General features: G+C 31.0%; 1 protein-coding gene across 3 annotated transcripts; it reads right to left on the reverse strand.

The window, feature by feature from the left end:
- Positions 1-20234: 20234 nt before the first annotated feature.
- Positions 20235-23498, reverse strand: LOC120067018 (pentatricopeptide repeat-containing protein At5g13770, chloroplastic). 3 transcript variants are annotated; one of them, XM_039018386.1, is made up of 2 exons: positions 21554-23498; positions 20235-20785 (listed from the first exon to the last, which is right to left on the reverse strand). In XM_039018386.1, the coding sequence occupies exon 1, from the start codon at positions 23461-23463 to the stop codon at positions 21628-21630; it is 1836 nt and encodes a 611-aa protein (XP_038874314.1). In that variant the 5' UTR covers positions 23464-23498; the 3' UTR covers positions 20235-20785; positions 21554-21627. The 3 variants fall into 3 exon arrangements, with proteins under 3 accessions (XP_038874314.1, XP_038874313.1, XP_038874315.1); XM_039018385.1 differs by having other exon boundaries at positions 20235-20877; XM_039018387.1 differs by lacking the exon at positions 20235-20785 and having other exon boundaries at positions 21341-22774; positions 23078-23498.
- Between the last annotated feature and the right edge of the window lie 442 nt (positions 23499-23940).

Genomic DNA, 23940 nt, shown 5'->3' on the forward strand with positions numbered 1-23940 from the left:
AATATATATATATATATATACCTGACGGCAGATAGGGCAAGGTTTTTCAACCTCTAACTCTATCACCTAGAAATTGACGAGTTTAGGCTCAGATTCTCTATAGTCCTCACAAACTGGTTCTAAACATGACATGCTATCCTCCAACTCATCCTTAATGTCAACATGGATTACCTCATTGTTGCATGCCTCGGTGTTGTCATAAGATGTGTGTAACAAGGGTTCCTATCTTCTCTCAACTGAATCAGAAGATTGAGTGACTAAGTCTCTCAAACTCTGAAGATCAGCTCCAACCTCAGTTTGAAAATTAAAGCTCTCCTGGAGGTCACGGATCTCCTGCTTAAAAACAATATTGTTAATAGAAAGTTGTCTAATCATATCTTCTAATGACGTACCCGAGTCGACGGTATGAACATGCATCGTCATGTCGGATGTGACAGGGTGTGAATCATATGGAACTGGTCCTATCCTAGGTTTCCATAGCCATAAGACTCCTCTCATCTAGGCCAATGAAAATCATCATCCATATAACTAGGATACCCTCCCATGGAGTAGTCTTGTGGCATAGGGCTCCACTGCAAACTTGGGCAAGGTTGCTCAAGGTGATCAGTCCTACATGCTTGCACCTACTACAGGTTACCTGCAACCAACTGACTAACGAAAGAAGTTAACTCAGCAAGTTAACCTCAGAGGTCACGAACCTCGTCACTAAGTCGAGATGTTTCACTCAATTGTCCCCATCCTTGTTGATGATATCTGTCCATGCTTAAAATACTGACACAAAAAGGAAGACAAATCAAAAGCAAAAGAATAATCTAACTAGATATTTAACTAACAAAACGTCAATGGCTTCCCCGACAACGATGCTATTTTTGACATGCTCGAAACTTACGTCGTTAATAAGCTTTAAACTTGATCAAAAGAAAATTTTTATATATCGAACTATTCCTATTACTACTGAAATGTAGTAACAGTGGTAAGTCCGAGTCGATCAGCAGGGAAGCACAATTTGTTTCGTTAAGTTAATGTTCTAACTAGAGCGGTAAATGGGGGGTTTTGTGTGGCTGAGATATATGCATGAAATTAAAAATAAAAAAGTAAATATAATCTAGAATAGGAGTATATCTAATTTCTAGAGCAAGAAAGAGTTTCCTATGCAATTTCTTTCATTAGGCATCAATTAATTACACTGAATATGTCAACCCCTTAACATATTAGAAAATCTAATAGCCCAATTAGCCAAATTCAATATTAAACCAAATTAGCCCCTAGTTCCATTTACAACTCTTCCTTCTTAGCGGTATACAAGTTAAAATTGAATTTCATTACAAAAAGGTTCAATTGTTGAGACATACTACAAACTGGAAAAGCCATATCTCATAGCATGATTTTTTGGAAAATATTATATTAGGGCATACATGCATTTGGTCAGAAAAAGTATAGACTTTACACGTGCGATCCTAATATGCGCAACTAAATCAATCAATATATGCATAGGCTAATTTGTCAGATAAATTTATAATAATTCCATTAAGATTCAATCAAATCATCCCAAAGAGTTCACAACAATTCAGTTAAATTAAATAGAAAACCTTCAAGAAAATAAACATAGAGCTCTTGCTCAATCTTAACAGATACGAGTTGCTCAATCAATCGTATTCAACATATTTATTTATTTGTAGTTATTTACGATTATGACTCTAGGGTTTAGAGTAGTACGCTTTATAAACTCTTTAACCTTAGAGGCGCCATTTTGATGTAATTTTCTGAAAACATTCTCTCTAATAATACTGTTCTCCCTCTGCCCGTGGACGTAGCTAACACTGTTAGTGAACCACATATATCTGTGTGTCGATCTTCTCTATCTCTACGTTTCTTTTTGTGTTCTTTAATTGTCAATTTCATAACAGATAGGAGTTACCTCTTAATTCATAGATAAATCTGAGATACAAATCCAATCCATTTATTACAACCCAAAGTAAAAAGAAAAACTAACCAAAAGACACTAAATTCTGAAGGGAAAGGAAGAAGAATGAAGTTTGACTTCAGCCTCCATTAGTTCACCCTCCAAAAATTAGCATCTTTCTACCTAAAACCAAAGCGGAATATTTATAGAAAATCAGGACAGCGTCGCAATGCTAGAAATAGCGTTGCAACGCTGAAGCGACTGAAAGGGAGCATTAAGGCAGAAGTCCAACACTAGGGGTAACAATATCTCGTACGTGCGCTTCACACTCTATTCGTCAAAGTTCGCGAGAGCGTTGCAATTCTGAGCATTCTGTCGCACAGTGTTGGGTTGGAGTGTTGTGTGGCGTTGCAATGGTGGTGATGTTCTAACTCTGGAGCGTTGCGACGCTCAGGGCAGCGTTGCAACTCTCCCTTGCATCACAATCTACTGCCTCCAAGCGTTGCACGAGCGTCAGACCTAGGAAAATTACGTGTGTTGTGACACTCTAGTAGGGGCATTTTGGTCTTTTCAACTCTTTTGAAGCCCGGATACTCAAATCAACTTCAAATTGCTTCAAATTAACCCTGTTCTTCACCAAATGATTAATTCTACCTCTTGATTGTTCGATACCTACAAAATAAGGGAATAAACACGTAAAATCTGATAACGAACCCGAATTAAGCTAGGAACAATAGCTCTTTTTGAGAGCTATCAATCATGAATACATAATTTTGTATTTTCTTCTCCTATTAACATGCCTTCTAAAAAAAACATAGCAAACAACAGTGTAGTTTCAAGTGGCATCACAAATAATCAACCAAGCTTGAGTTATATTATTTAAAAGCCAAATTCACAAATTTCTTTCCCTTTTGAAATCAATTGAACACTCCCCTTAATAAAGGACAAAAAGACATTTAGCACATATCAACTTGAGAGTAGAAATATCAAATAAATTTTAGATTATAATTTTACTCCAAATACAATAACTCCCCATAAAAGGATAAACAATGATATGCATAAGAGGGGTACAAAACAATATAACAATATGGAAAAGTCAATTTCATTCAAACATGAAATTCATATATAAAATGTATATTACTCTGCCTAAAACCAAACACTTTCCTTCTAATAAGAAATATCAATTTAAATCAAGGAGATAAAATCAATCAAGTAATTCAAATAATCGGAATACCAAAATATCAAACATTATAACATAAACACCAATCGTTGAAAAACAAATGGTACTAAATAATAGCAAATCAAGATTATCACCTACTATGCCATACAGAGAACATTTAAACAAACATAACATTTGTAGCACTATATATAAAAGGATTAGACCAATTTTTAGCAAATCACAATTGGGGATTCAAGAAAATATCAATTCTATAACCCCTATGAAAAAGAATTTAACAACCTTTCTAAACAACATTACAACTCACATTATTTTCAACGTAGGACAAACAATACACTCAAAAAAGTTTGATTCAATAATGTACACTATAAAATATGAATGACTCATGCTCAAAAGAGCATCTAATATAACAACATATCTTAAACATCAGAATAATGACAATCTTTTGCAAGACTAAATATCCTTTTATTTCTCTACTTTCCAAGAAAAATATAAGGATAAAGAAAACAATTAATTGACCTAAAAAGCCAAATAATAAGCAATTTAGATAAATGCTAAAAATAGTTTTCTATGCTTCGTGGTGGCATTAAATCAAACAACATTGCAAGAAATCATTCAAACTTTTCAAAATCATTCCCGAGATATAATTTTCATAAAAGTACCAAAAGAATTATTATCTTAATAATTCAAAAAAAAATAAATAAAAGTTACCAAATAGACTATTCCCCTTTATAAGATTCAAGCAAGCCATAAAAGTTGCTCCATTTGAATTAATTCCTCATTTGAAGTTCAAGCAGTCAATTGTTTTTTGAAATCACACCTATAAAGAAAGCTCAACCAAAAGATTTTGGTACCCATTTATTGGGTTCTTCGTTGTTAGTGAGCAATGACTTTGGAACCCATTTCAAATTAGTTCTAAAATTAACAATATTCATTTTTGACAAATAATAAGTATTGAATTTATGACCAATTTTGCCACATGAATAACAAATCACATTATGAAAAAACTTATTTTTGACTAATTGATTTTGCATCTTATTTCTATTCAAGAAATTCTTTCTTAGGCTATTTTTCAATTTGAAACAATTTGGTCTAATATGACCTTTAACTCCACAAAAGTACAAAATTTGATTTTCCATGCACATCTCTAACATTTCTATAATTAGGCACAAATTTAGAACGATGCAAACATTAAGATTTTTCATGAACATGTTTAGGCGCCAATTTGATTTTTCAAACATAGGTTCAACCTTTTCATGCTTATTCACAAATTCCACATTATGAACACATTTTGATCTAGATGAAGTTGTTCATGCACAAATTTAGAATTTCCATGGGTATATCTAACTTTTTCATTCTTTGACATATATTTAAATTTAACTTTAGGCACATTGGGTAAAATATCATTAGACATACAATGGGTGCCTTTAAAAAAATAATACTCTTAGAAGTAGATGATGAATTTTCAAGTAATACTCTTAGAAGTAGATGATGAATTTTCATTCACATGGCTTAATCCCCTTTTATCATTCAAAGATTTATCCAAGTCAATAATTTTATCTACTTTTTATGCATCTATAGTCAATTTCTTTATGGACTCTTTTGCAATTTCAAGCTCTTTATTAGCAAGCAATTCTTTCTTTTTAAACATATGCAAAAAATCATTTTTCCCATGAATATCACATTCAAGAAATTTAATTTTGTCAATAAGAGACAATATATCTTTTTCTAAAGATTTATTGCTATTTTTCAAATCAAGAAATATACTTTCTAAACTAGCAATTTCATCTTTTAACTTTAAAGAACAAGATCTAATTTTCTTATTTTCATTCCTTAAATAATTCAAATCGATATTCATTTTACATGATAAAGATTTGAGTTCATTAATCTCATTTTCAAAAAACTTAATTCTATCATTCAATGCATTTTTCTCAACACTACCGACATCAATATTATTATGCAACAACATATTATTTGCTCCATTTTCAAGCAAGCATTTTCATTATCAAAGATTTATTTTTAATAAACGATGTCTCATTTCACATATTTAGAGCTAATTTTTCAAGATCACATTACATACTTTCAAATGCATCAAATAATTCATCATAAGATAGAGATTTGAGACGTACCTCATCTTCATCGGTCTCATCATTGGAGTCGTATTTCGAATGAGCAATCAAACACAAAAAGTATTTACCACATTTTTCTTTCTCTACTTTATGGATTTTTCCTTGGTTTTGATAATTATAATTTTCCTTCACATCAAATAATTCATTAGTAATACAAGGAGAATACTCATCTAATCTTTTTCAATCTAAAACTAGGCAATCTATTTTTTTAAGCAAGAGAAAATGTACCTTCAATGTATCAGTATCCTCGTTTTTTATACATATATATTAAAATAATATATAAAAAATTGTGTATCTTCAACGTATCCGTATCTTAGTTTTTTAGAAATTGACGAATAACCGTATCCAATCATATCCGTATCGTATAGCCGTATCCATGTCTGTGCTTCATAGATATCAAGAAAAATTCAAGTATCATATGCATATTCAAAATGTAGGATTTTATCACATATTTGTCTATCAAATACACAATATATGATATTCATGGTTTTGACATTAAAGGTAAGCAACTCATTACTCAATTCCAATTTTGACAAATCATGCATCTAAAGCAAACATAAAAGTTTTAATTTTATTTCTCCAAACATCATAATTTCTAATACCATCAAATAAAGGAGGTCTATCAACACAATCACCATTTAAAGTTGTCATAGCTCTAGCAATTAAGCTTTTCAAATAATTTTTCAAAATATTAATAAGATATTTCAAGCCAAAACAATATTTAAAAAATAGTTTTATTAAAAGAGCAACCTTTTTAATACCAATTGTTAGATTAAATAACTTAACAATAGGTGCCGAATGAAATAGTTTTTGATTAAAAAACAAGAGCGACCTTACTTTGATATCAATTGTTGGAGTGAAAAACTCAAATAATGAGTATCATCTGAAATGATTTATGAAAATATTTCTCTATTACAAGCCAGAGCAACTGATACTAATTGTAGGATAAGTATGACAACCCAAGATGAGGGTAAATAGGATTTAATCAAACTAATTAAATCTTTTTCATAATGTGGTTCAATTAAACAAATTAACAAACTTTTTACTAACAAATAAATTAAACAAAAAATTTATGCAATTACATTCAACCCAAAATAATCAGGAAGTTATAATACTACTTAAGCACCCAATTTGATTCTAATAACAAGATAAATAATGAATGTTGAAATTTAATAACTACCAATCAAAATATAAAAATATGATCAATTAACTTCAAGAACAAATATTTCAATTAATTTCATGTAATAAACTATACTAATACATTAATTGCAAAATTAGTATATAGAAATTAACACCCAAAATTTTTATATTGGTTCAGTTAAACTCGACCTACATCCACTTTTCTAAGCACCTTTTGGGATTTTGAATAAGAATCTCACCGATTCTTTCCACGAATTAGAGCCCAATCGCTACACTGTTCTTTTCTAAGCAAACTCAATTCTTTCCACGGATTAGGATCAAATTGTTACAACCGCTCTTTTTGGGATCAAGAGCAATCCTTACAAAAGTTAGAAAAAATTAAAGGGCACACTTACAACTCTCTCAATAGAGCGGATTTACAAGTTGACACAATAAATCAATCCTCACAACATAAAATATCTCTCATGAAAAAGATGAAAAGAATAAAATTGATACTTAGAGAGAACAACAATGGAGACTTTGTATTTTTAGAAAGGATTGAAAATCAATGAAGATTGTTGTTTTAGTTTTGGAGAAGATGTAGAGTTTAAAAAGAGATGTAGTAGGTGAAAACAAAATTCAATTTTGAATGGTGGAGATTTAAACTCAACTAGCTATTAGATACGAATAAAAAAAAAAATAAAATATAGTACATATATTTTAATAATTTCCTTTTAAAACCTAACAAAAAGTAAAAATACACAATGTGTCCAAAACTAGCCTTTAGACACAAACGTAAAATAATATTAAATTTATTTTTCTTTTTAAATTCAAATTCTTATTAAAACTAATCTAAAAATCAGAAACCCACCCTGTGTCATTCCTCTTATGCTCCACATATTATCGTACAACTAGGTCCAATTTGATGAGAAAAATGTTGTCACATCATCAGCTCGGGATTTTTTCGTTAAGTTTTTTTCGACTATATCTTCTTCGTTTGAGCTCCGGATTAAGTCATTATAAATGTGTTGGACCTGTTGTTTTAAGCCCTACACAATAGATACTTCAAAACATTAAAATTTTTAGTGAATAAAGAAAGTTTGTTATCATCAAAATATTAATTAATTTGAGATTAAATGCCAAAAAGTCAACATCTATGACATTGAACATCAACGGCTGTTTTGTTTCTCGAGAAGTTTTATTTCATTATGTGGCTGGTGAAACTAACTTGGAAAAACCTTTTGATGATATTGTCATACCGTAGTCTTTTGATCTTGTTGGTGTTCCTTCTATTATATTTCATGATATTGTACCTCCGGTTGTGGATAATGATTGTATTATGCCTGCTATGGATGATTCTTTTCAAGTTATTAATAATGCACCAATATATGTGAATGATGACTATCAGATTTGTGATAATATTATTGTGAATGATATTGAACTGCCCGTGTTTGATTCTTCTATGAATGATAGTTGTGACACAGGAAGAGTTGTGGAAACTCGTAGATCTTCTCAAGTCTCCAATCCTCCTTATTTAAGAGATTACCACTGCAATTTGTTGTTAGTTTCTGACCAGTTCGTTTTGAGTACTTCTAGCAAGTATCCACTGCAACAGTGTTTATCTTATACACATTTGTCTGATGAATATCGTGCTTTTGTTCTACAAGTTTCTGCTTCTTATGAACCTCATTTTTTTCATTAGGCTGTTAAGATTCCACAGGCTATGAATTCTGAATTGGCAATTATGAAGTCTAATCGAACTTGGTATGTTCTCTCTCTTCTTGCTGGCCACCATTTCATTGGATGCGTGGATTTATAAGGTAAAACATCACTTTGATGGTTCTATTGAGTACTATAAAGTTAGTTTGGTTACCAAGGGCTATACTCAGCAAGAATGACTTGATTATATTGGAACTTTTCACTGGTTGCTAAGATGGTTAGTGTTAAGGTTTTACTAACCCTTACTGCTTCTTATAAATGGCCCTTGATATAACTTGATGTAAATAATGCTTTTCTTCATTGGTGACCTTTTGGAAGAAGTTTATATGGATTTGTCTCTTGCTATAAGCACAATGTTGTTATACCTGAGGGGGACCGCTTAGTATGGCGTTTACATAAATCTATCTATGGTCTTAAGCAGACTTCTCGATAGTGGTTTGACAAGTTCTCTCATGCTTTACTTCTTTCTGGCTTTAGGCAATCCAAGTTTGACTATTCCCTCTTTATCAGGGGTTCTGATGCAAATTTTGTTGCTTTATTAGTTTATGCTGACGATATTGTTATCACAGGAGCTTTCTATTGAAATAATTGATAGTCTCAAAACTCATTTGAATGTTGCTTTCAAATTGAAGGACCTTGGTGATCTTAGATACTTCTTGGGTCTTGAACTTGCTCGTTTGTCTCAAGGTATCTTTCTCTCTTAGTGTCATTATGTTCTTCAGTTACTAGAGGATACTGGATTATTGGCTTGTGAGCCTTTACATTATCCCATGGATCCAAATCTTCGTTTATTTGTTGGTGAGAGACCTTTATTACAAGACCTTACTGCTTATCGATGCTTAATTAGGAAGTTCTTATATCTCACTAAATCCTGACATTGTTTTGTTGTTCACAAGCTTAGTCAGTATGTGTCTCAGCCTCGACGGTGTCACCTTGATGTTGTTCATCATTTTTTCCAGATACTTGAAGAGTTCTCCCGGATAGGGTATTCCTCTTAGGCCATGTATTGATTTTCAGCTTAAAGTTTACTCAGATTCTGACTGGGCTTCATGTTTGAACTCATGGAAGTCCACTATTGGCTTTCGTGTCTTTTTTTTTTTTTTTCTTTTGGGTGATTCTCTTGTCTCATGGAAAGCCGAAAAGCAAACTACTATCTCTTGATTGTCTATTAAAGTTGAGTATCGAGCTCTTGCTGCTACCAATTGTGAGCTTATTTGGATTTCTCAGCTTCTTTAGAAGTTATATGTGCTTATAACTTCTCATGCTCTCATTTTTTGTGATAATGATGTTGCTATATATATAGCATCTAACCCAATGTTTCATGAGCGTACAAAATACATTGAGTTAGATTGTCATTTTATTCATATGAAGGTTTTAGATGGCACTGTTAAACTTCTTCCTGTCAAGTCTCAACAACAATTGCCGATGTGTTTACCAAGACTTTGTCCTCTAAGTCTTTTTATCCTTTGTTATCTAAGATGGGAGTGATTGAATTCACTCTCCATCTTGAGGAGGAGTATTAGAGGTAGAATTGTATGTTTACATTAGTCATTTGGACTCTTATTTCTCTTGTATTCTTTTATACTCTTGGGCTATTCAATAAAATTTCAAGTCCAGTTTTATTGAGTTTGATAACAATCTTAAAGTACTTTAGATTGGGATGTTTTGAAAACCAAAGGCATATACTCATTTTATAGTGCTTGGAGCCCATCAATTTCTATCTAATGGTTGAAAAAAAAAACTCTCATCGTAATTGTTAAATCTGAAGCAAAACCAGAATATTTCTAACAACTCTTAATAAATTAGGAAACCATTTTTGTCAAAAAAAAAATCCAAAACACAAATCAAAGGAAAGAAGAAAAACATAAGAATAAGAGGGATATATCTAAAGATGAAATGAAAAGAAAAAATTTGAAGCCGAGAAAATGAATAGATTATGCAAAAGAAAGAAAAAGTAGTGGATCCACTAATTAAGGATATGTTTGTATTGACTTTTTAAATATTTTAAAAAAAAATTACATGAAAGATCCTTTGTTTCATAAATGTCTTAGATTGTGAATTATTTCATTAAGAATTTTCAGCTTTAATTTTGGATCAATTTAATTCTTTCCTTATTAACATCAAATTCTAACTTTGTTTTTGTTATTTATTAATTTCGATTGATCTTCATTTAATGTAGAATATTTCAAATTAATTTTCCTTCATTTTAGAAGATTTTGTTTATTTTCTTTCATATTCATAGTTGAAAATTGATTACTCACCGTCAAGATCTAAAGTATATGTCAAATATAATGGCAAAACACTGAAAATTGTAAGTATATATTGTATATACCATGATTTAATTTTTGGTATGCCTACAAATATACCAAAAAAATGTAAATATACATCACATATATTGTTCGATATTAAAGACAACATATTGTATAAGTTGTCTTGTTCATATGTACTTATAAAATATGTCATGGTTTATTTTTAGAAAATTCAAATATATATCGATATATTGTGTTTGAAGGAAATCAGAACATGAGGATTTCCATTAGCAGCGGAAGGATCGTTCCAATTTTCAATCGTATATGAACAACACAATTATAATCACAAAACGGAAACAAGCGATCATGCATAAATCAAAATTACAGCATGCTTTTCTAAAGATCAAAAGAAGAATTCACATACCTTTGAAGACTCATCTTCAATACTCTTGATCACGAAAGCTCGAACAAACAGCAACACTGCAACACTCGAACGCTCGAACACTTCGATCGCTACACTGCACGATCATAGCGAACTTGAACACAGCGATCGCTCGGATCACGAACACAGCGAACGCAATGAACAGCCACCATAGAACCTCGACTAATGTCGAGTTGAGTATGACACCACCTTAAAGGTTACCTTGGTATTCTTGGTGTGAGAATCCAGAGTGTTGGCTCTGTGTGAACTTGGTTAGAGGATGAGACTAGAAGAGAACAATCGTGTAAACGATTGAGTAAGTGGGATATAACAGTATCTATCGAATAGACGATGCCTAATCGTCTAACAAACGCTATGCAAACGTTTAGCTGAAGCTGCACGATTGTTTAGCTCATTGGCCAGCTGAGTGTATATTGTGTAGAAACACTCCACGATCGTCTAATCTCTCCAAGTTGTCGTTTAGTAAATCTTATTTACTTGAAAACCTTTCCATGAGTAATTTTCGAGAATGAAATTCTCAAATCAACAACTTTTGCAAATCTTACTAAATTTAGGAAAACATTTTTTCTTTTATCTCACTGTTACCATGAAACCACCAATAACCTCCCACTCAGTTGGTTATTAGAGAAAAAGAGATAATTATCCAATAATTGATATTATTATAAATATAAATGATAGCCAATTTACCATACTATATTTATAACCTATAGTTTTAATATTTCATCTCATGAAACATATAAACCATAGCTCTTTTTCTATTCCATGGTTCTTAATGCAAATCTCATTTACATTAATCCTCCACTAGATGTATCTCATACATCACACCGGTCATATCATATATAATCGAATTATCTCTTGTCAATTTGAACATTTCAAATCAACACCAAGAACTGATCCTCAACTTGAATCCATTGAGCTATCAAGGAGACCTTATGGACCTGTAGTTCGAAGCTCCAACGGTACGTAATTAACTGAGTAAACTCTTTAGTCACGGGATCCACTATCCGTTAACTGCCAAGCACTCCACTAAAGACCGACAGCTAAACTCTCCTTACTACAGATATATTATGTGTCCATCTTAACCAATCAACAGTGCGACAACCCTTCACAGATCGCTCATAAGTACAACTCGGCCAATAACCGTTATGCCCTTGTAGTTACATCTAACTCCTTAAGTACTACTGATTCCTCTAATGAACATAAGTCCTAGTCCTACTATGACTAAGTCCTCTCTTCCAAAGAGAAGTTGTGCCACTATGTTCAAGCCCCGGAATCAGCCCTTAAAGGAGCAATCTATCTACTTACCCCTGCTTCAGGGAATGAGTGAATTCCATCTTATGTAATGAGTTCCCAACACTCAAATCAAACAAGTCCCCAAAAAGGTAGGCATGTCGAGTTGGCAATTTGGCCACTCTCACCCATACTAATCAAAGGACCGTCCTCAAAGGCAAGAGTTCCCAGAATACTCAGGATTGAGGTCATGTCATCTATGGTTGTTTAGGTGAGATGTAAATCTCCAGTATCAACGGCGTTATATACAGAGACGAATCATCTTATGGTCTGGTCTTATACAAATTCTTTATATAGGACACCCCCGTTCGCATGTCTCCATATGAATGGTCAGGATCTACCATCTCTAGTAGTTTACAACACTTGTAAACCTCTACAAAGCGGATCGTATCCATAGGGTCACCAGGATCAAGTATCCCACCTTAATCCTTATACTACAGACCTATTTAGATTATCAAAGGCATAATCCACTTGTATATCTCATATACATGCTTAAGTTTACATACGATAACTATGGAGGTTTGTTTATTTGATATGAGTAAATGCTAGAATGAAATAACTCTTATTTTATTCATAACAATGTGTATAATTACAAACAATGAGACTTTGGGAGAATTAGGACACCAATCCCAACAGTGTTGTATATTTCAAATATACCTTGTGTTGGTGCTTGGATCTCGTTTGTTTTTGTCTTTGTTGAGGCCCCTTGTGGGCTTGACTTTCTCCTTGTTTCTCCCAATTTCATCTCACTTTTTGAGCGGACCTATGTAAGAGATATACACATCGGTGTGGCACCGAGTCTACCATATTTTGATACCTAAATTACTATAGAGTGTGTATAGTTCAAATAAGCACGTAAAAAGTATGGTCAGAGTCCCTCTTTGGAGATTATTTACTCTTCTCCTTTGGGATTGGCCGAATGAGGTTATTTATAATGTCATTTCTTTGAAAGTTGTCTGTGATTACTTGTAACTCTAACGATGTTAGGGTTGTTTTCGATGCTCGAGGTTTTAGGGTATCAGATCAAGAACAACTTGATTATTTCTCGATTGGTATATATTTATTGGCTTGACTAGTCGACCCAAACCCCGAGGTATTGACTTTTTCATTTTGGGATGCATGTTTCCTAATGCCTCCTTTCGATACCCCTTGTGCAACTTGCAACAACTTGTTTTCTTGTTCGAAACTTCTTGCTAATTCTTACTTTTCATTTATGAGGGGAATGGTTTTTGAATTTTTTGACCATTTGAGAAGTTGTCATAACCACAAGAAACTTCCCTTACACATGCCTTTTGGTGTGTGTATATATATAACTGAATGGTTATGAGGGTTGGAAAAGTAAATTGGGCCCGATATTTGTGTAAAACAATAGCCCTTTAAGCTATTCATGTAAAAAAATAAGAAAGTTTAGAGAATTATGCAACCTGGCTTATTTATTTAATTTATAGGTATAGAAAGCCCATGTTTAAAAACTATTTAGAGTGTATGTTTGGCCTAAGAAGTTTGAAAGTAAGAGTTGTGAATTACATTGGGAAATTAGAATGTATGGCAAAATTTAAGATTTCGTTCTGAAAAATGGCAAAACCGTCTAAAAGTAAGATTTATGGCAAGTCGTATGACATCACAAATTTCTAAATCCCTGATTTTCCCTTATCTGGTTCTAAGTTGTTATTGATGAAACTACAAATATTAAGTAATTGTAGAATAAAACGCAAGGTCGAATTATGTATACAGTGTAATTACTGATTTTTGTCAAGAACAACTATCCTCCTGATTTTGCTCATGTACTTAATCTCCATATTTTATTATTAATTTAGATTCTGTTTAACTACTTTTCGAATTAATCTTACCTGAATTGAATATTTTAAAAATCCATATATTATCAAATTTTATTTTATCTAATCAAATTTCAAATTTATTCAAAATTTTGAATGGTTTTTCATTACTTTTTACCTATTCAATTTTATTCAAATATTTGAATTGTTTTTCATAATTTTGTACCTAAATTCTTAATAAATTAGTTGTATATTTTTCATATCTTTGAAGGATTAAATTGTTTTATATACTATTTTTACTATTATTTTAACGATTTTCATAATTTTATACATATATTTTTAATAAATTAGTTGTATATTTCTCATATCCTTGAATGACCATTATTTTACGAAGTGATATTTCGTTTTTCCAAATCCTTAAAATATCTTCAATTTCTTAAAATCAATTTTAGCACTTATCATAGTTTTATAGTTATATTTATAAAAGATTTCACTAATTAACTAACATATAGTTACACAGTGTAATAGTAGTATAAAACTATGAGATTTAATTATTTTACATTTACACATATAGCGTAATTGTAATGTAAACTTATGATATTTTAACTATAATTTTTTTGTGATCCATTATATAACGAAATTTTGTATCTTCCTAATTTTTCTCCATGATTATCTATCCAAATCTATCTTTTGTCATCATGTTTGATTTTATCTTATTCATTATCAATTTATTTATACATTTCATTATCAAATTTAGTTTTATCTCATTCCTTTTTAATTTATTTATACATTTTGTTATCAAATTCAGTTTTTTGTTACCTTCTTTTTTTCAAATTGATTCAATTTTATCTAATTCCTTTTCAATTTTTTTTTAAAAATATATTTAAGGATTTGTATTCTTATCACGATTTAACTATTTTTTTTATTCCATACATTTTTTCTTTTATATTATTACTATTTATTAATTTATTTTTTTAAAAATGTAATATAATAATATAATAATATATCATTGGTATATAAACCGTAATATTTGAGACCTTGTGAATTTAAATTAATTATCTCAAATGATTGGATTTTGTTTCTTTTTAAATTTTGTATTTTAGTGTCAAAACTAATGTAATTGAGAAGACAATCCATTTAAATTTATTTGATATGAGATTTGAAAATTTTGCATTTAAGTTGATACAAGATTTGAAATTTGTAAAATTTAAATTTAGGAGGAAAAAGTATAAGAGTCAACCTTACTTGGAATTATATATATATATATATATATATATATATATATAATATATATATATATATATATGTAGATTTCATTTTTTAACAACTCAATAAATTTTAGTTAAGTTTGAGATGTCTAGATTTTGTTTTAGAATTCAATTTTAATATAATTCAAATCAATAAACCAAAAAAAAAAAAAACAAAAAAAAAAAAAAAACAAAAGGAAAAAATATATATAACCCTACGGGCTACAACTTTTTCTCTTTTCCCTTTTTTTCTTTTCTACCATTGTCGTAGCCGCATAGCATACCATAACAGGTTAAGGTGCGTGCTTTTTTCCTTTTTTTTTTTTTTTTTCCTTTTCTCACTTTTTTTTTTCGTTCATGAACTTGTAATCAACAGCCATACAACTCCAATATATGATTTTTTTCTTTCCTTCAATCGTTTCTTATTATAGTGTGCATTGTGATCATTACGAAAAGGAAAACCGAAGGAAGAGATGTTGTGGTTGCTTGAAGAAATTCCCAAATCCCGAATTTCTTTTTTAGAGGAAGGAAGAGGAGAAGTTATTCAAATCCATAGTTTTTTTTTTTTTTTTTTTAAATTTTTTTAATTTGAGTTGTTGGTGGTTTTGATTTTAATTATTTTTTATTTTCTATGAATGCTAAGAGAATTGTAGTAATCATAGCATGTAGGAGTTGATTGGACTTTTGATAGGCTACATTCATTATCATGGTAATTGTTTAGTTACAGTGTTTTTGAAGTTTTTTGACTTGTTAACATTAGATATTTATTTGTAAGTGAGGGCAGTTTTGACAATTTAGCATCATTATTTTTATTATTTAATTTGATTTTGCCATTTTCACAATTAAAATCTTTTTTGCTATTTTTCCAAATGAAGGTCATAGTTTGACCCAAGAATTTTGTGGGTCCCATCACTAGAAAACATCAATTTTATATGAGTCCTATGATATCACAATACTCCACTCCTTATCTAAAATATTACCTTAAAAATCAATTCAAACAACACATTAAAAAACCCTCAAACCAAACGGCCCATAGAAAGAAAAACCATTGTGACAACTCCATTCAACTTTCTTATCACCATGGACCATAGACTTTACAATATTGGATCCAGTCCAAGTTAACTAGAACACCCTTCCTCTCGTTGTTTAAGTGTATCAACTCAATTTGAGATCTAAAAGGGTTTAAGCTTAAAGCAATATGAACTTACAATATATAAAGTACTTCCACACTTTTGTTAAAGCTTTAATAAAAGTTCATCTGCTTAGGTTGTTCTTACAACAGTGTTTACAGAAAGGATTTGAAGGACAGCTCAAAATCATATGGATTATTCAAGGACCAAAGATCTCATGTTGCGACAAAACATAGTGCTCTATGACTCATTAAAATCTTTACTTTTCTTTTTAAAAAATTCTTCTTTTTCTGGATCATTCTGATGCAATAGCAACTCATCATATTGTGTTTCCCTTTCAATCTTTATATAAACCTCTTTCCATATTCATTTCTCACTCAGTACACAAAATTTCCTTTTATCTCTCTCTCAATATTTATAATATGAAGTTCTTTTCTGTTGCAATTTTCTTCCTCCTCCTGCTTCTTGGCACTGGTTTGTTTAATTTCTTTCTTCTTTACTTAAAAAAAAAATAAGAATAGTATATTTCTTTACTTTTATAATTCTGTTAAAGAATTTTTAAAAATTCATTTTTACCCTATTTATATTTTTCCCAGCACATTTTTGGTAAAGGAAAAAAAAAAGTAAGCTGTGCAATATGGATGGTTAATTATTTGAATAAGTATTAGAGTTGTTGATTATGTTTGAATAATTTCACAATCTATTAAATTATGATTTTATTTTCATATATAAACATCTAATTTTTAAGTTCTTTTTTTCACAATCTAAGCCTCTTTGAAATCTAATTCTAAAAATATATTTTACTCCCTTATTTATCTTTAAATTAGGGTTATCCCTTGTTGTATACTTATAACAAAAGTAGAAGACGAATTTAATGTATACTTAAGCCATAATTTTTTTTATATGTATTTAATTTAACTATGTGTAAAAGCTCGGTGTACACATAGTTTAATTAGTTAGGGGTGTTCAAAAATCCGATGATCCAAAAAAATTGATCAACCCAACCGAACCTGTGCGGTTTTTGGATTGGATTGGGTTCAAACAAATGAAAATTTTATGGGTTGAGTTGGTTCATGGGTTTCGAACCAACCCGAATTTATTATTAACTTTAAAATATATATATATATTTTTGTTACTAATAACACAATTATTTATACATATATTGATTTTAATTTTATTTAATTCCAATATTTTTTGAATAATTTATTTTTGAACAACTCTTAAAAGTAGTTTTTTTGCACAAAGAAAATTTTCATTATATAAATTGAAATTGAGTTGTTAATCTTAATTTAATATATGAAAATAATTAAATTAGATTTTTACATATTTATATTTTGCTTCTTTTTAGAACAAAATTTTAAATAAATGACCTGATTATCCCGAATTAACCCAACCTAAATATTTCATGGTTGGGTTGGGTTAGATTCATTTTTTAATATGGGTTATTTGGGTTAAGAAATTTACCATCCGAATAATTGAGTTGAGTCTAAAAAAAGTCTTTCAACCCAACCTAATCTAGAACACTCCTATAATTAATTAAGGTTCAAATAAATTTTCTTAGCACAACAAATATGAGGTATGAAAATTAAATGTCAATTAACAAAATACCTCAAAGTAGTATTTTTGAACATTTAAAAGTTTCAAAAATACTCTTTAATTCCTAAAAAGAGAAAAAAAAAAACTCTTATCATTAGTTTTTGATAGTCACTCAGTGTTTTGTGTTAAAAATACTCTTAAACTTTCAAAAGTTTAAAAAATAAGCTTAAAAAACAATTTAAAAAGTATATTGTTATGGTATAAACCGAAACAATTAATATTTATGAATAAAAATAATTAATACCTTTTAATCATTAGTTTTTGATAGTCATTCAGTGTTTTGTGTTAAAAATATCCTTAAACTTTAAAAAGTTTAAAAAATAAGCTTAAAAAACAATTTAAAAAGTATATTGTTACGGTATAAACTGAAACAATTAATATTTATGAATAAAAATAATTAATACCTTTTAAACTTTCAAAAATTTCAAAAATATTATTATTATTTATTTGTAATTTTTAAAATGATAAATATATTATTACCGAATGAATATAAACCATTAACATTTATGAAATTAATACCCGAGATTAAAATGAGTAATTTGGTGCAGGTATGGGGCCGATGGTAATAGAGGGAAGGACATGCGAATCTCCGAGCCAACACTTCAAGGGGCTGTGCTTCAGTAAAAACAACTGTGGCCATGTCTGTAAAACGGAGGGCTTCCACGGCGGCCATTGCAGGGGCTTCCGCCGCCGCTGCTTCTGCACGAAGCACTGCGTTTGAATTGAATGATCTCAAATCAGTTGTCTATCAGTAAAAGTAGACACTCATGGGAGCTTTTTGGGCGTGCGTTTAAACCAATAAAATTGGCCCTCTTTTGTCTGTCATTGTTTTCGTTTTTAAACTTTTGCCTTTCTTTGTTGTCTAACTGTAAGCTTTGCTTTCCATTTGCTTTGGTAATGGTTTGAGTTAATGTAATGTTTATTCATATTATTGGTCTATTTATTTGAGATGTATGGTTTCTTTGAGATTTTTTTTTTTTTTTTTTTTTTTTTTTTTTTAAAAAAAAAAAAAAAACAAAGTGGCTCACTAAGTTATTCAACTAAGTGAATTGCCTTGATAAGTCTTACATTATATAATATAAAAAAAAAGTACCCACTTGCTTTGGAAAGTTGATAATTATTCGGACCTTTCGCAAATGTTTCATAACTATCTTTGAGTAGAAATATTTTAGGATTTCAAATAAAAATTGGGACTTAAAATAATGTGGAAGGTGACCTAAAATATAAACTTGGATTATCGTACCTTTTCAGATCTCAATTTTCGACGAAAATTTTAAAGGATTTCTACTCCAAATATAGTTTTGAAACTACTATGAAAGAGGAATAGTATTGAAAATTTAACTATAGTTGATATTTTTGAAACAAAAGACAAAGTTTAGAGGTATTTTTTATAATTAAACATTTTGTTAGTTCAAATAAAGTGAAAATTGGATTTTTTTTTTTCTTTCTTTTGACAATTAAGGGAGATTCTAGTTTTTTACTTACAAATTTTAGAAAGCAAAAGGTTGATTTATTAATGTCGGCCTTGATTTCTAGGATTTAAAACCTTTCAATTTAGGTTAGATAATTGGGGCTTAATTCCAATTTGGTCCTTGTCAAGATAATATTTTGTTTCTTTGGACGAATGAACAAAATAAAATTACCTTTTCAAAAAGTAACCAAAGTAGTTTCCACTTATAAGAATGACCAAAACACTCCAATAGTTCATTAAAATATAAAAGAAAATGATAAGTATATCCCTATTAAATCCCTATATTCTTAGTGTATTTAAAAACAAAATCTATTGAATAAAACAAAATCTTATTATCTAACCACTTAATTCTAAAAATTACTAAAAAATCTTCCTAAAATCTATTAAAAAGCTTCCTAAACCTTCCTTATTGATCACGAAAAAAAAATCCCTTCAATTAAAAAAAAAAATTAGTAAGATCTAATGTATAAAAAAATTGAATATTCAAATGAAAGTAGAATAAATGCAAATACATATCCATAATTGTAAATACACAGTATTCAAATTAACAAAAAAAAAAAAAAAAAGAAAAAAAACTTTTATCCAACAATTATCATCCTATAGCACATCATCCAAATCATAAGAAATTAATAACTAGCATTTTGTGCCATAACATGGTGAATTCTATTCCAAACCCAAAAACCTTCCAATCTCAATTTTTTTATTATGTCACATACACCCGTTTCTTAATGAAGTTCCAAAACTCATCATCTCAAAATAAAATTGACGGAAATCATAAGCTTCATCCATGAATTTTTTTTCATTACCAATCCGCTCTCAACAAAAAAAAAAAAACCATTCATTTACCTGAAATTTTTGACAAGCTCTTTTGATATTTACTCATGATTATTTTTCCTTGCAAATATACTCTTAGCCAACACAACCAATACCTTATATTCAGAATCACCATTAGATGAAGTCTCACTAAGCCTAAAAAAACAATACTAAGCAATTTAAATCCTGGTTGGACTGAACCACACAAATACCTTGTAATATCTAAAATCTTTATCAAATTGAGTATGCAAATATGTCTATATACTAAAAAATAAAATCTTAACTTGAGTCACACAAAATACTTTGTACTAACTTGACCAGAAAACAACTTCGGGAAATAAAATTATGCACAAAATACCTTGTACTTGAAGACAATTGCCCTCCATCTTCAATAATCTTTGATCGAAGACCATCGTTATGCTAATATAGTTGTCATGACATGTACAAAGCCAAACAGATGCTTTTATATCTGAGAGATTGGAATCAACATCCACTATTGAACAACAAAGTCTACAATCACTTCAAAATTGCCAATCCTTTATCTGAATGGAAACCTTTGATTTCTCAAATGTTTTTTCTCAATTCCTTCAAAGTCATCACTATTTTTTCTTCACCCTCACAAATTACTTCCTTTTTCTTTCTCTAAGAAGTTTACCATTCTCCATCTCGTCATTGTATATAATCTTCCAAATATGATCTTTTTCCAGTTTCTTCGATTGGATTGCCTTCAATAATTTTCCACCCTTTGTTTCTTTTAGATGAACTCCTCAAATCGTATAAATTAATGTGTAGAGATTTATGGAAATCTAATTAGAATCTAAGAGAGAGAATTGAGAAAATCATTAGAAAGTCGATATCGAATTTAAAGCATAAATCTTTGAAAGGTAGATAGCATAAAAATGGAGAGATTTTTTTAAAGATGAGGGAGAGATGAGTTTTAAAGACTAGGGCAAAATTGGAAAACTAAGTAGGGAGATGGGTCTCCCCATAACATATTTGGTCATAAATCAATTTAGAAAATGACTACTCATGCAACTCAACTCCCCTTCTACCCATTCTATGCAATTTCTCTAATATTTTTAGTAAGGTTTTTCTAATGCATCACAAATTATCCATTTGCCCTTTTTACCATCCAAAAATCAACCATTTCTCTCACAACTTTTTTTGCATTAAACTCTAATGTGATTGGTCAAATAAAAAAAAAATACTAATTAACATTTTTTTTTACAGTATCGCAAGTGGGACATCAAACCTCTAACACCAAGATCAATAGTACAAACTTTGTACCAATTAAACTATGTTCATTTCAATAAATACCAATTAACTAATCACTTTAACAGAGAACATTTACATATTCAATAGGTAAGAATTTGTAATGGTAGAAAATAATTTGTGAGGTTGTGGAATATACTGACTGGTAAAAGTTAAATTAAAACTAAACTCAAACTATAGGAACAAATTGGGAACTTACAAAGAAAAGAAAAACTACTTACAAATAGTATATCTCTTGGGCATCATGAAATTTTTTTTCACTCCAGTGCTTTATACCAAACCAGTGTCAATCAGTTTAAACAAAGCCTGATTTTCCAGCATAATGACCTTGCAACCATTTTGCTTGCACTTGCAACCCAGCATCCATCAAAGCATTCAAGGCTGACCTATACAGCCTCCCATCCAACCGTGTTCCTTCTAACTTCATGTCCCTAAGAAGCTTCACCAGTTCATCAACCCGACTTGTCTTCGAGAACACGCCAACCATGATTCCCGCCATCGCCTTATCGATAGTGCCCCCGTTCATCCGAAACTCAAGGTAATATTGTTCGCACGTCTCGAATTCTGATGCCTTGGCATAAGCACTTATGATACTTGTATAACTAACCTTATCAGGTGCTATCTTTTTGCGCTTCATTTCCTTCCATAGCTTCTCAACTTGCTTCAAATTCTTAGCCTTCCCATGCATTTCCATCAAGATGTTGTAAATCCAAACATTTGGCTGACACCCTCTTTCTTTCATCTTTGCTAACAATCTCATTGCATCCTTCAACCTCCCCGTCTTTCCATACATTGATATCAAGCTAGAGTAAGCAACTACACATTTGTCAAACCCTTTCTCCTCCATTTCTCCAAACATGTCCTCTGCTTTCGAGTAGAGTCCGACACGGCAGTAGGCATTGATTGCCGAGGCATAAGTCACTTGTCCCGGCTCGCATCCGTCTTCGATCAGCTTCTCGTAAACCTTAACTGCAGCATTATAGCCCCTTCTCGTGGCGTAACCATTGACAATTGCACAGAAAATACAGTCGGACACTCCAATTTTAAAGTCCTTCATCACTTGAACAAGCTCAAGTGCTTTCTCTAATGACCCTTGTTGAATATACATCAATATGAGCTTTAGAAACATTGCAGGGTCTCTCAACAACTTCTTGGCTTTTGCCTCATTGTAAAGATCTTCAGCTAATTTAACTTCCTGGATGCTAGCAAAAGTAGATATCAAAGCAGAGTAAATGGTGTAGTCTTCTACAATCCCTTTCTTCCTCATATCTCTAAAAAACTCAAGCGACTCAAAAACTCGCCCTGATTTCGCTAAGGACTCGCAAAGTATCCCATAAATTTTGGTCGAAAAGGGCGTAAAATCTGAAATCCTACTCTCAACTTCATTAAACAGCTCCATAACCCTCTCAGAATCCCCAAGTTTAAGATAAGCTTCCATTACCCTGCAACAACATCCAGAATCTGCTTCAATTCTTGCAGATTTCAACCGCTGAAAAACCAGAATAGTGCTTTTGTACATGTGAAGCTTATTGTAGCCTCTCATGGCAGCTTCAAAAGCAGCCGTAGCAACATCACTATCCTTTTCAAAAACCTCAAGCAGAGCCTTAACAACTTTAAATTTTCTACCTCTAACACAACTACTAACCAATCTAGAACAAGTATCTCTATCAGGGCAAACACTATAATCCACAAAATCCCTAGAAACTAACAAAATCAGATCCCACTTCTTCAATCGAACTAAGTACCTGATTAGATGCCGCAATGTCGATTTCTCAGGTCTAAACCCTGCCTTCTCCTTCGCTTTCACATAGTACTCATAGATCAAATCCTCGCTTCCTGGGTTTTGCGACAACCCACATAAGAAATCATTCAAATCTTCAACGGTGGGCAACGAGGGAAGTTGAATATCTTGAAGATTAGAGTCCAAATGGATGTCGGGTAAGGCAATGGAGGATTGTTCTAAGATTGGGGAAGGGCAACCGGAGGACTTGAGATGAAGGGATCGAAGATTTGAAGTGGGAAGAGAGAAAAGGAAAGAGAGATTAGAGGTGGGGATGAAATTGATGAGATGGGATTTTCTGAAAGAGGTTGATGGAGGCAGTGACCAGTCGGGAGAGCCAGTGACGGCCATGAGAGATAAGGTCCAAAGGACAGGGGAAGAAGATTACAGCGCCATTGCCACATAATATATAGCTTATCGTTAAAGAAATTGGCTTCAGCATCTTGTCAGCCACTGAATTTGTGCCATGTAAGCATTGTGTTTCCTCCATGAAAACCGCCAAGATTCTTGTGATACATAATATAATCATTAATAATAGTGAATACTTTCTCAAACTTTACCATTCATTTTTTATGTTTTAAATATTCATTTGGTCCTTCATCTTCGTTTCTTAGTTCCTTTTGCTTGCTTAATGTTTATTCCTCACAGTTTGTCTCCACACACTATTTATTTCTCCGTACAAATATCAATTTATTCTCTTAAACTTTGGAGTTATAGCAATTAAAATCATGAACCCATAATTATAAATTTTAAATTTTCGTAGGTATATCAATTTATACATTGTTTACATGAGATTTTGACGAAGAAAATTTAATTCGTAGAAATGAA

Source organism: Benincasa hispida, chromosome 12 (assembly GCF_009727055.1).
Source record: "Benincasa hispida cultivar B227 chromosome 12, ASM972705v1, whole genome shotgun sequence".
Lineage (NCBI taxonomy): Eukaryota > Viridiplantae > Streptophyta > Magnoliopsida > Cucurbitales > Cucurbitaceae > Benincasa > Benincasa hispida.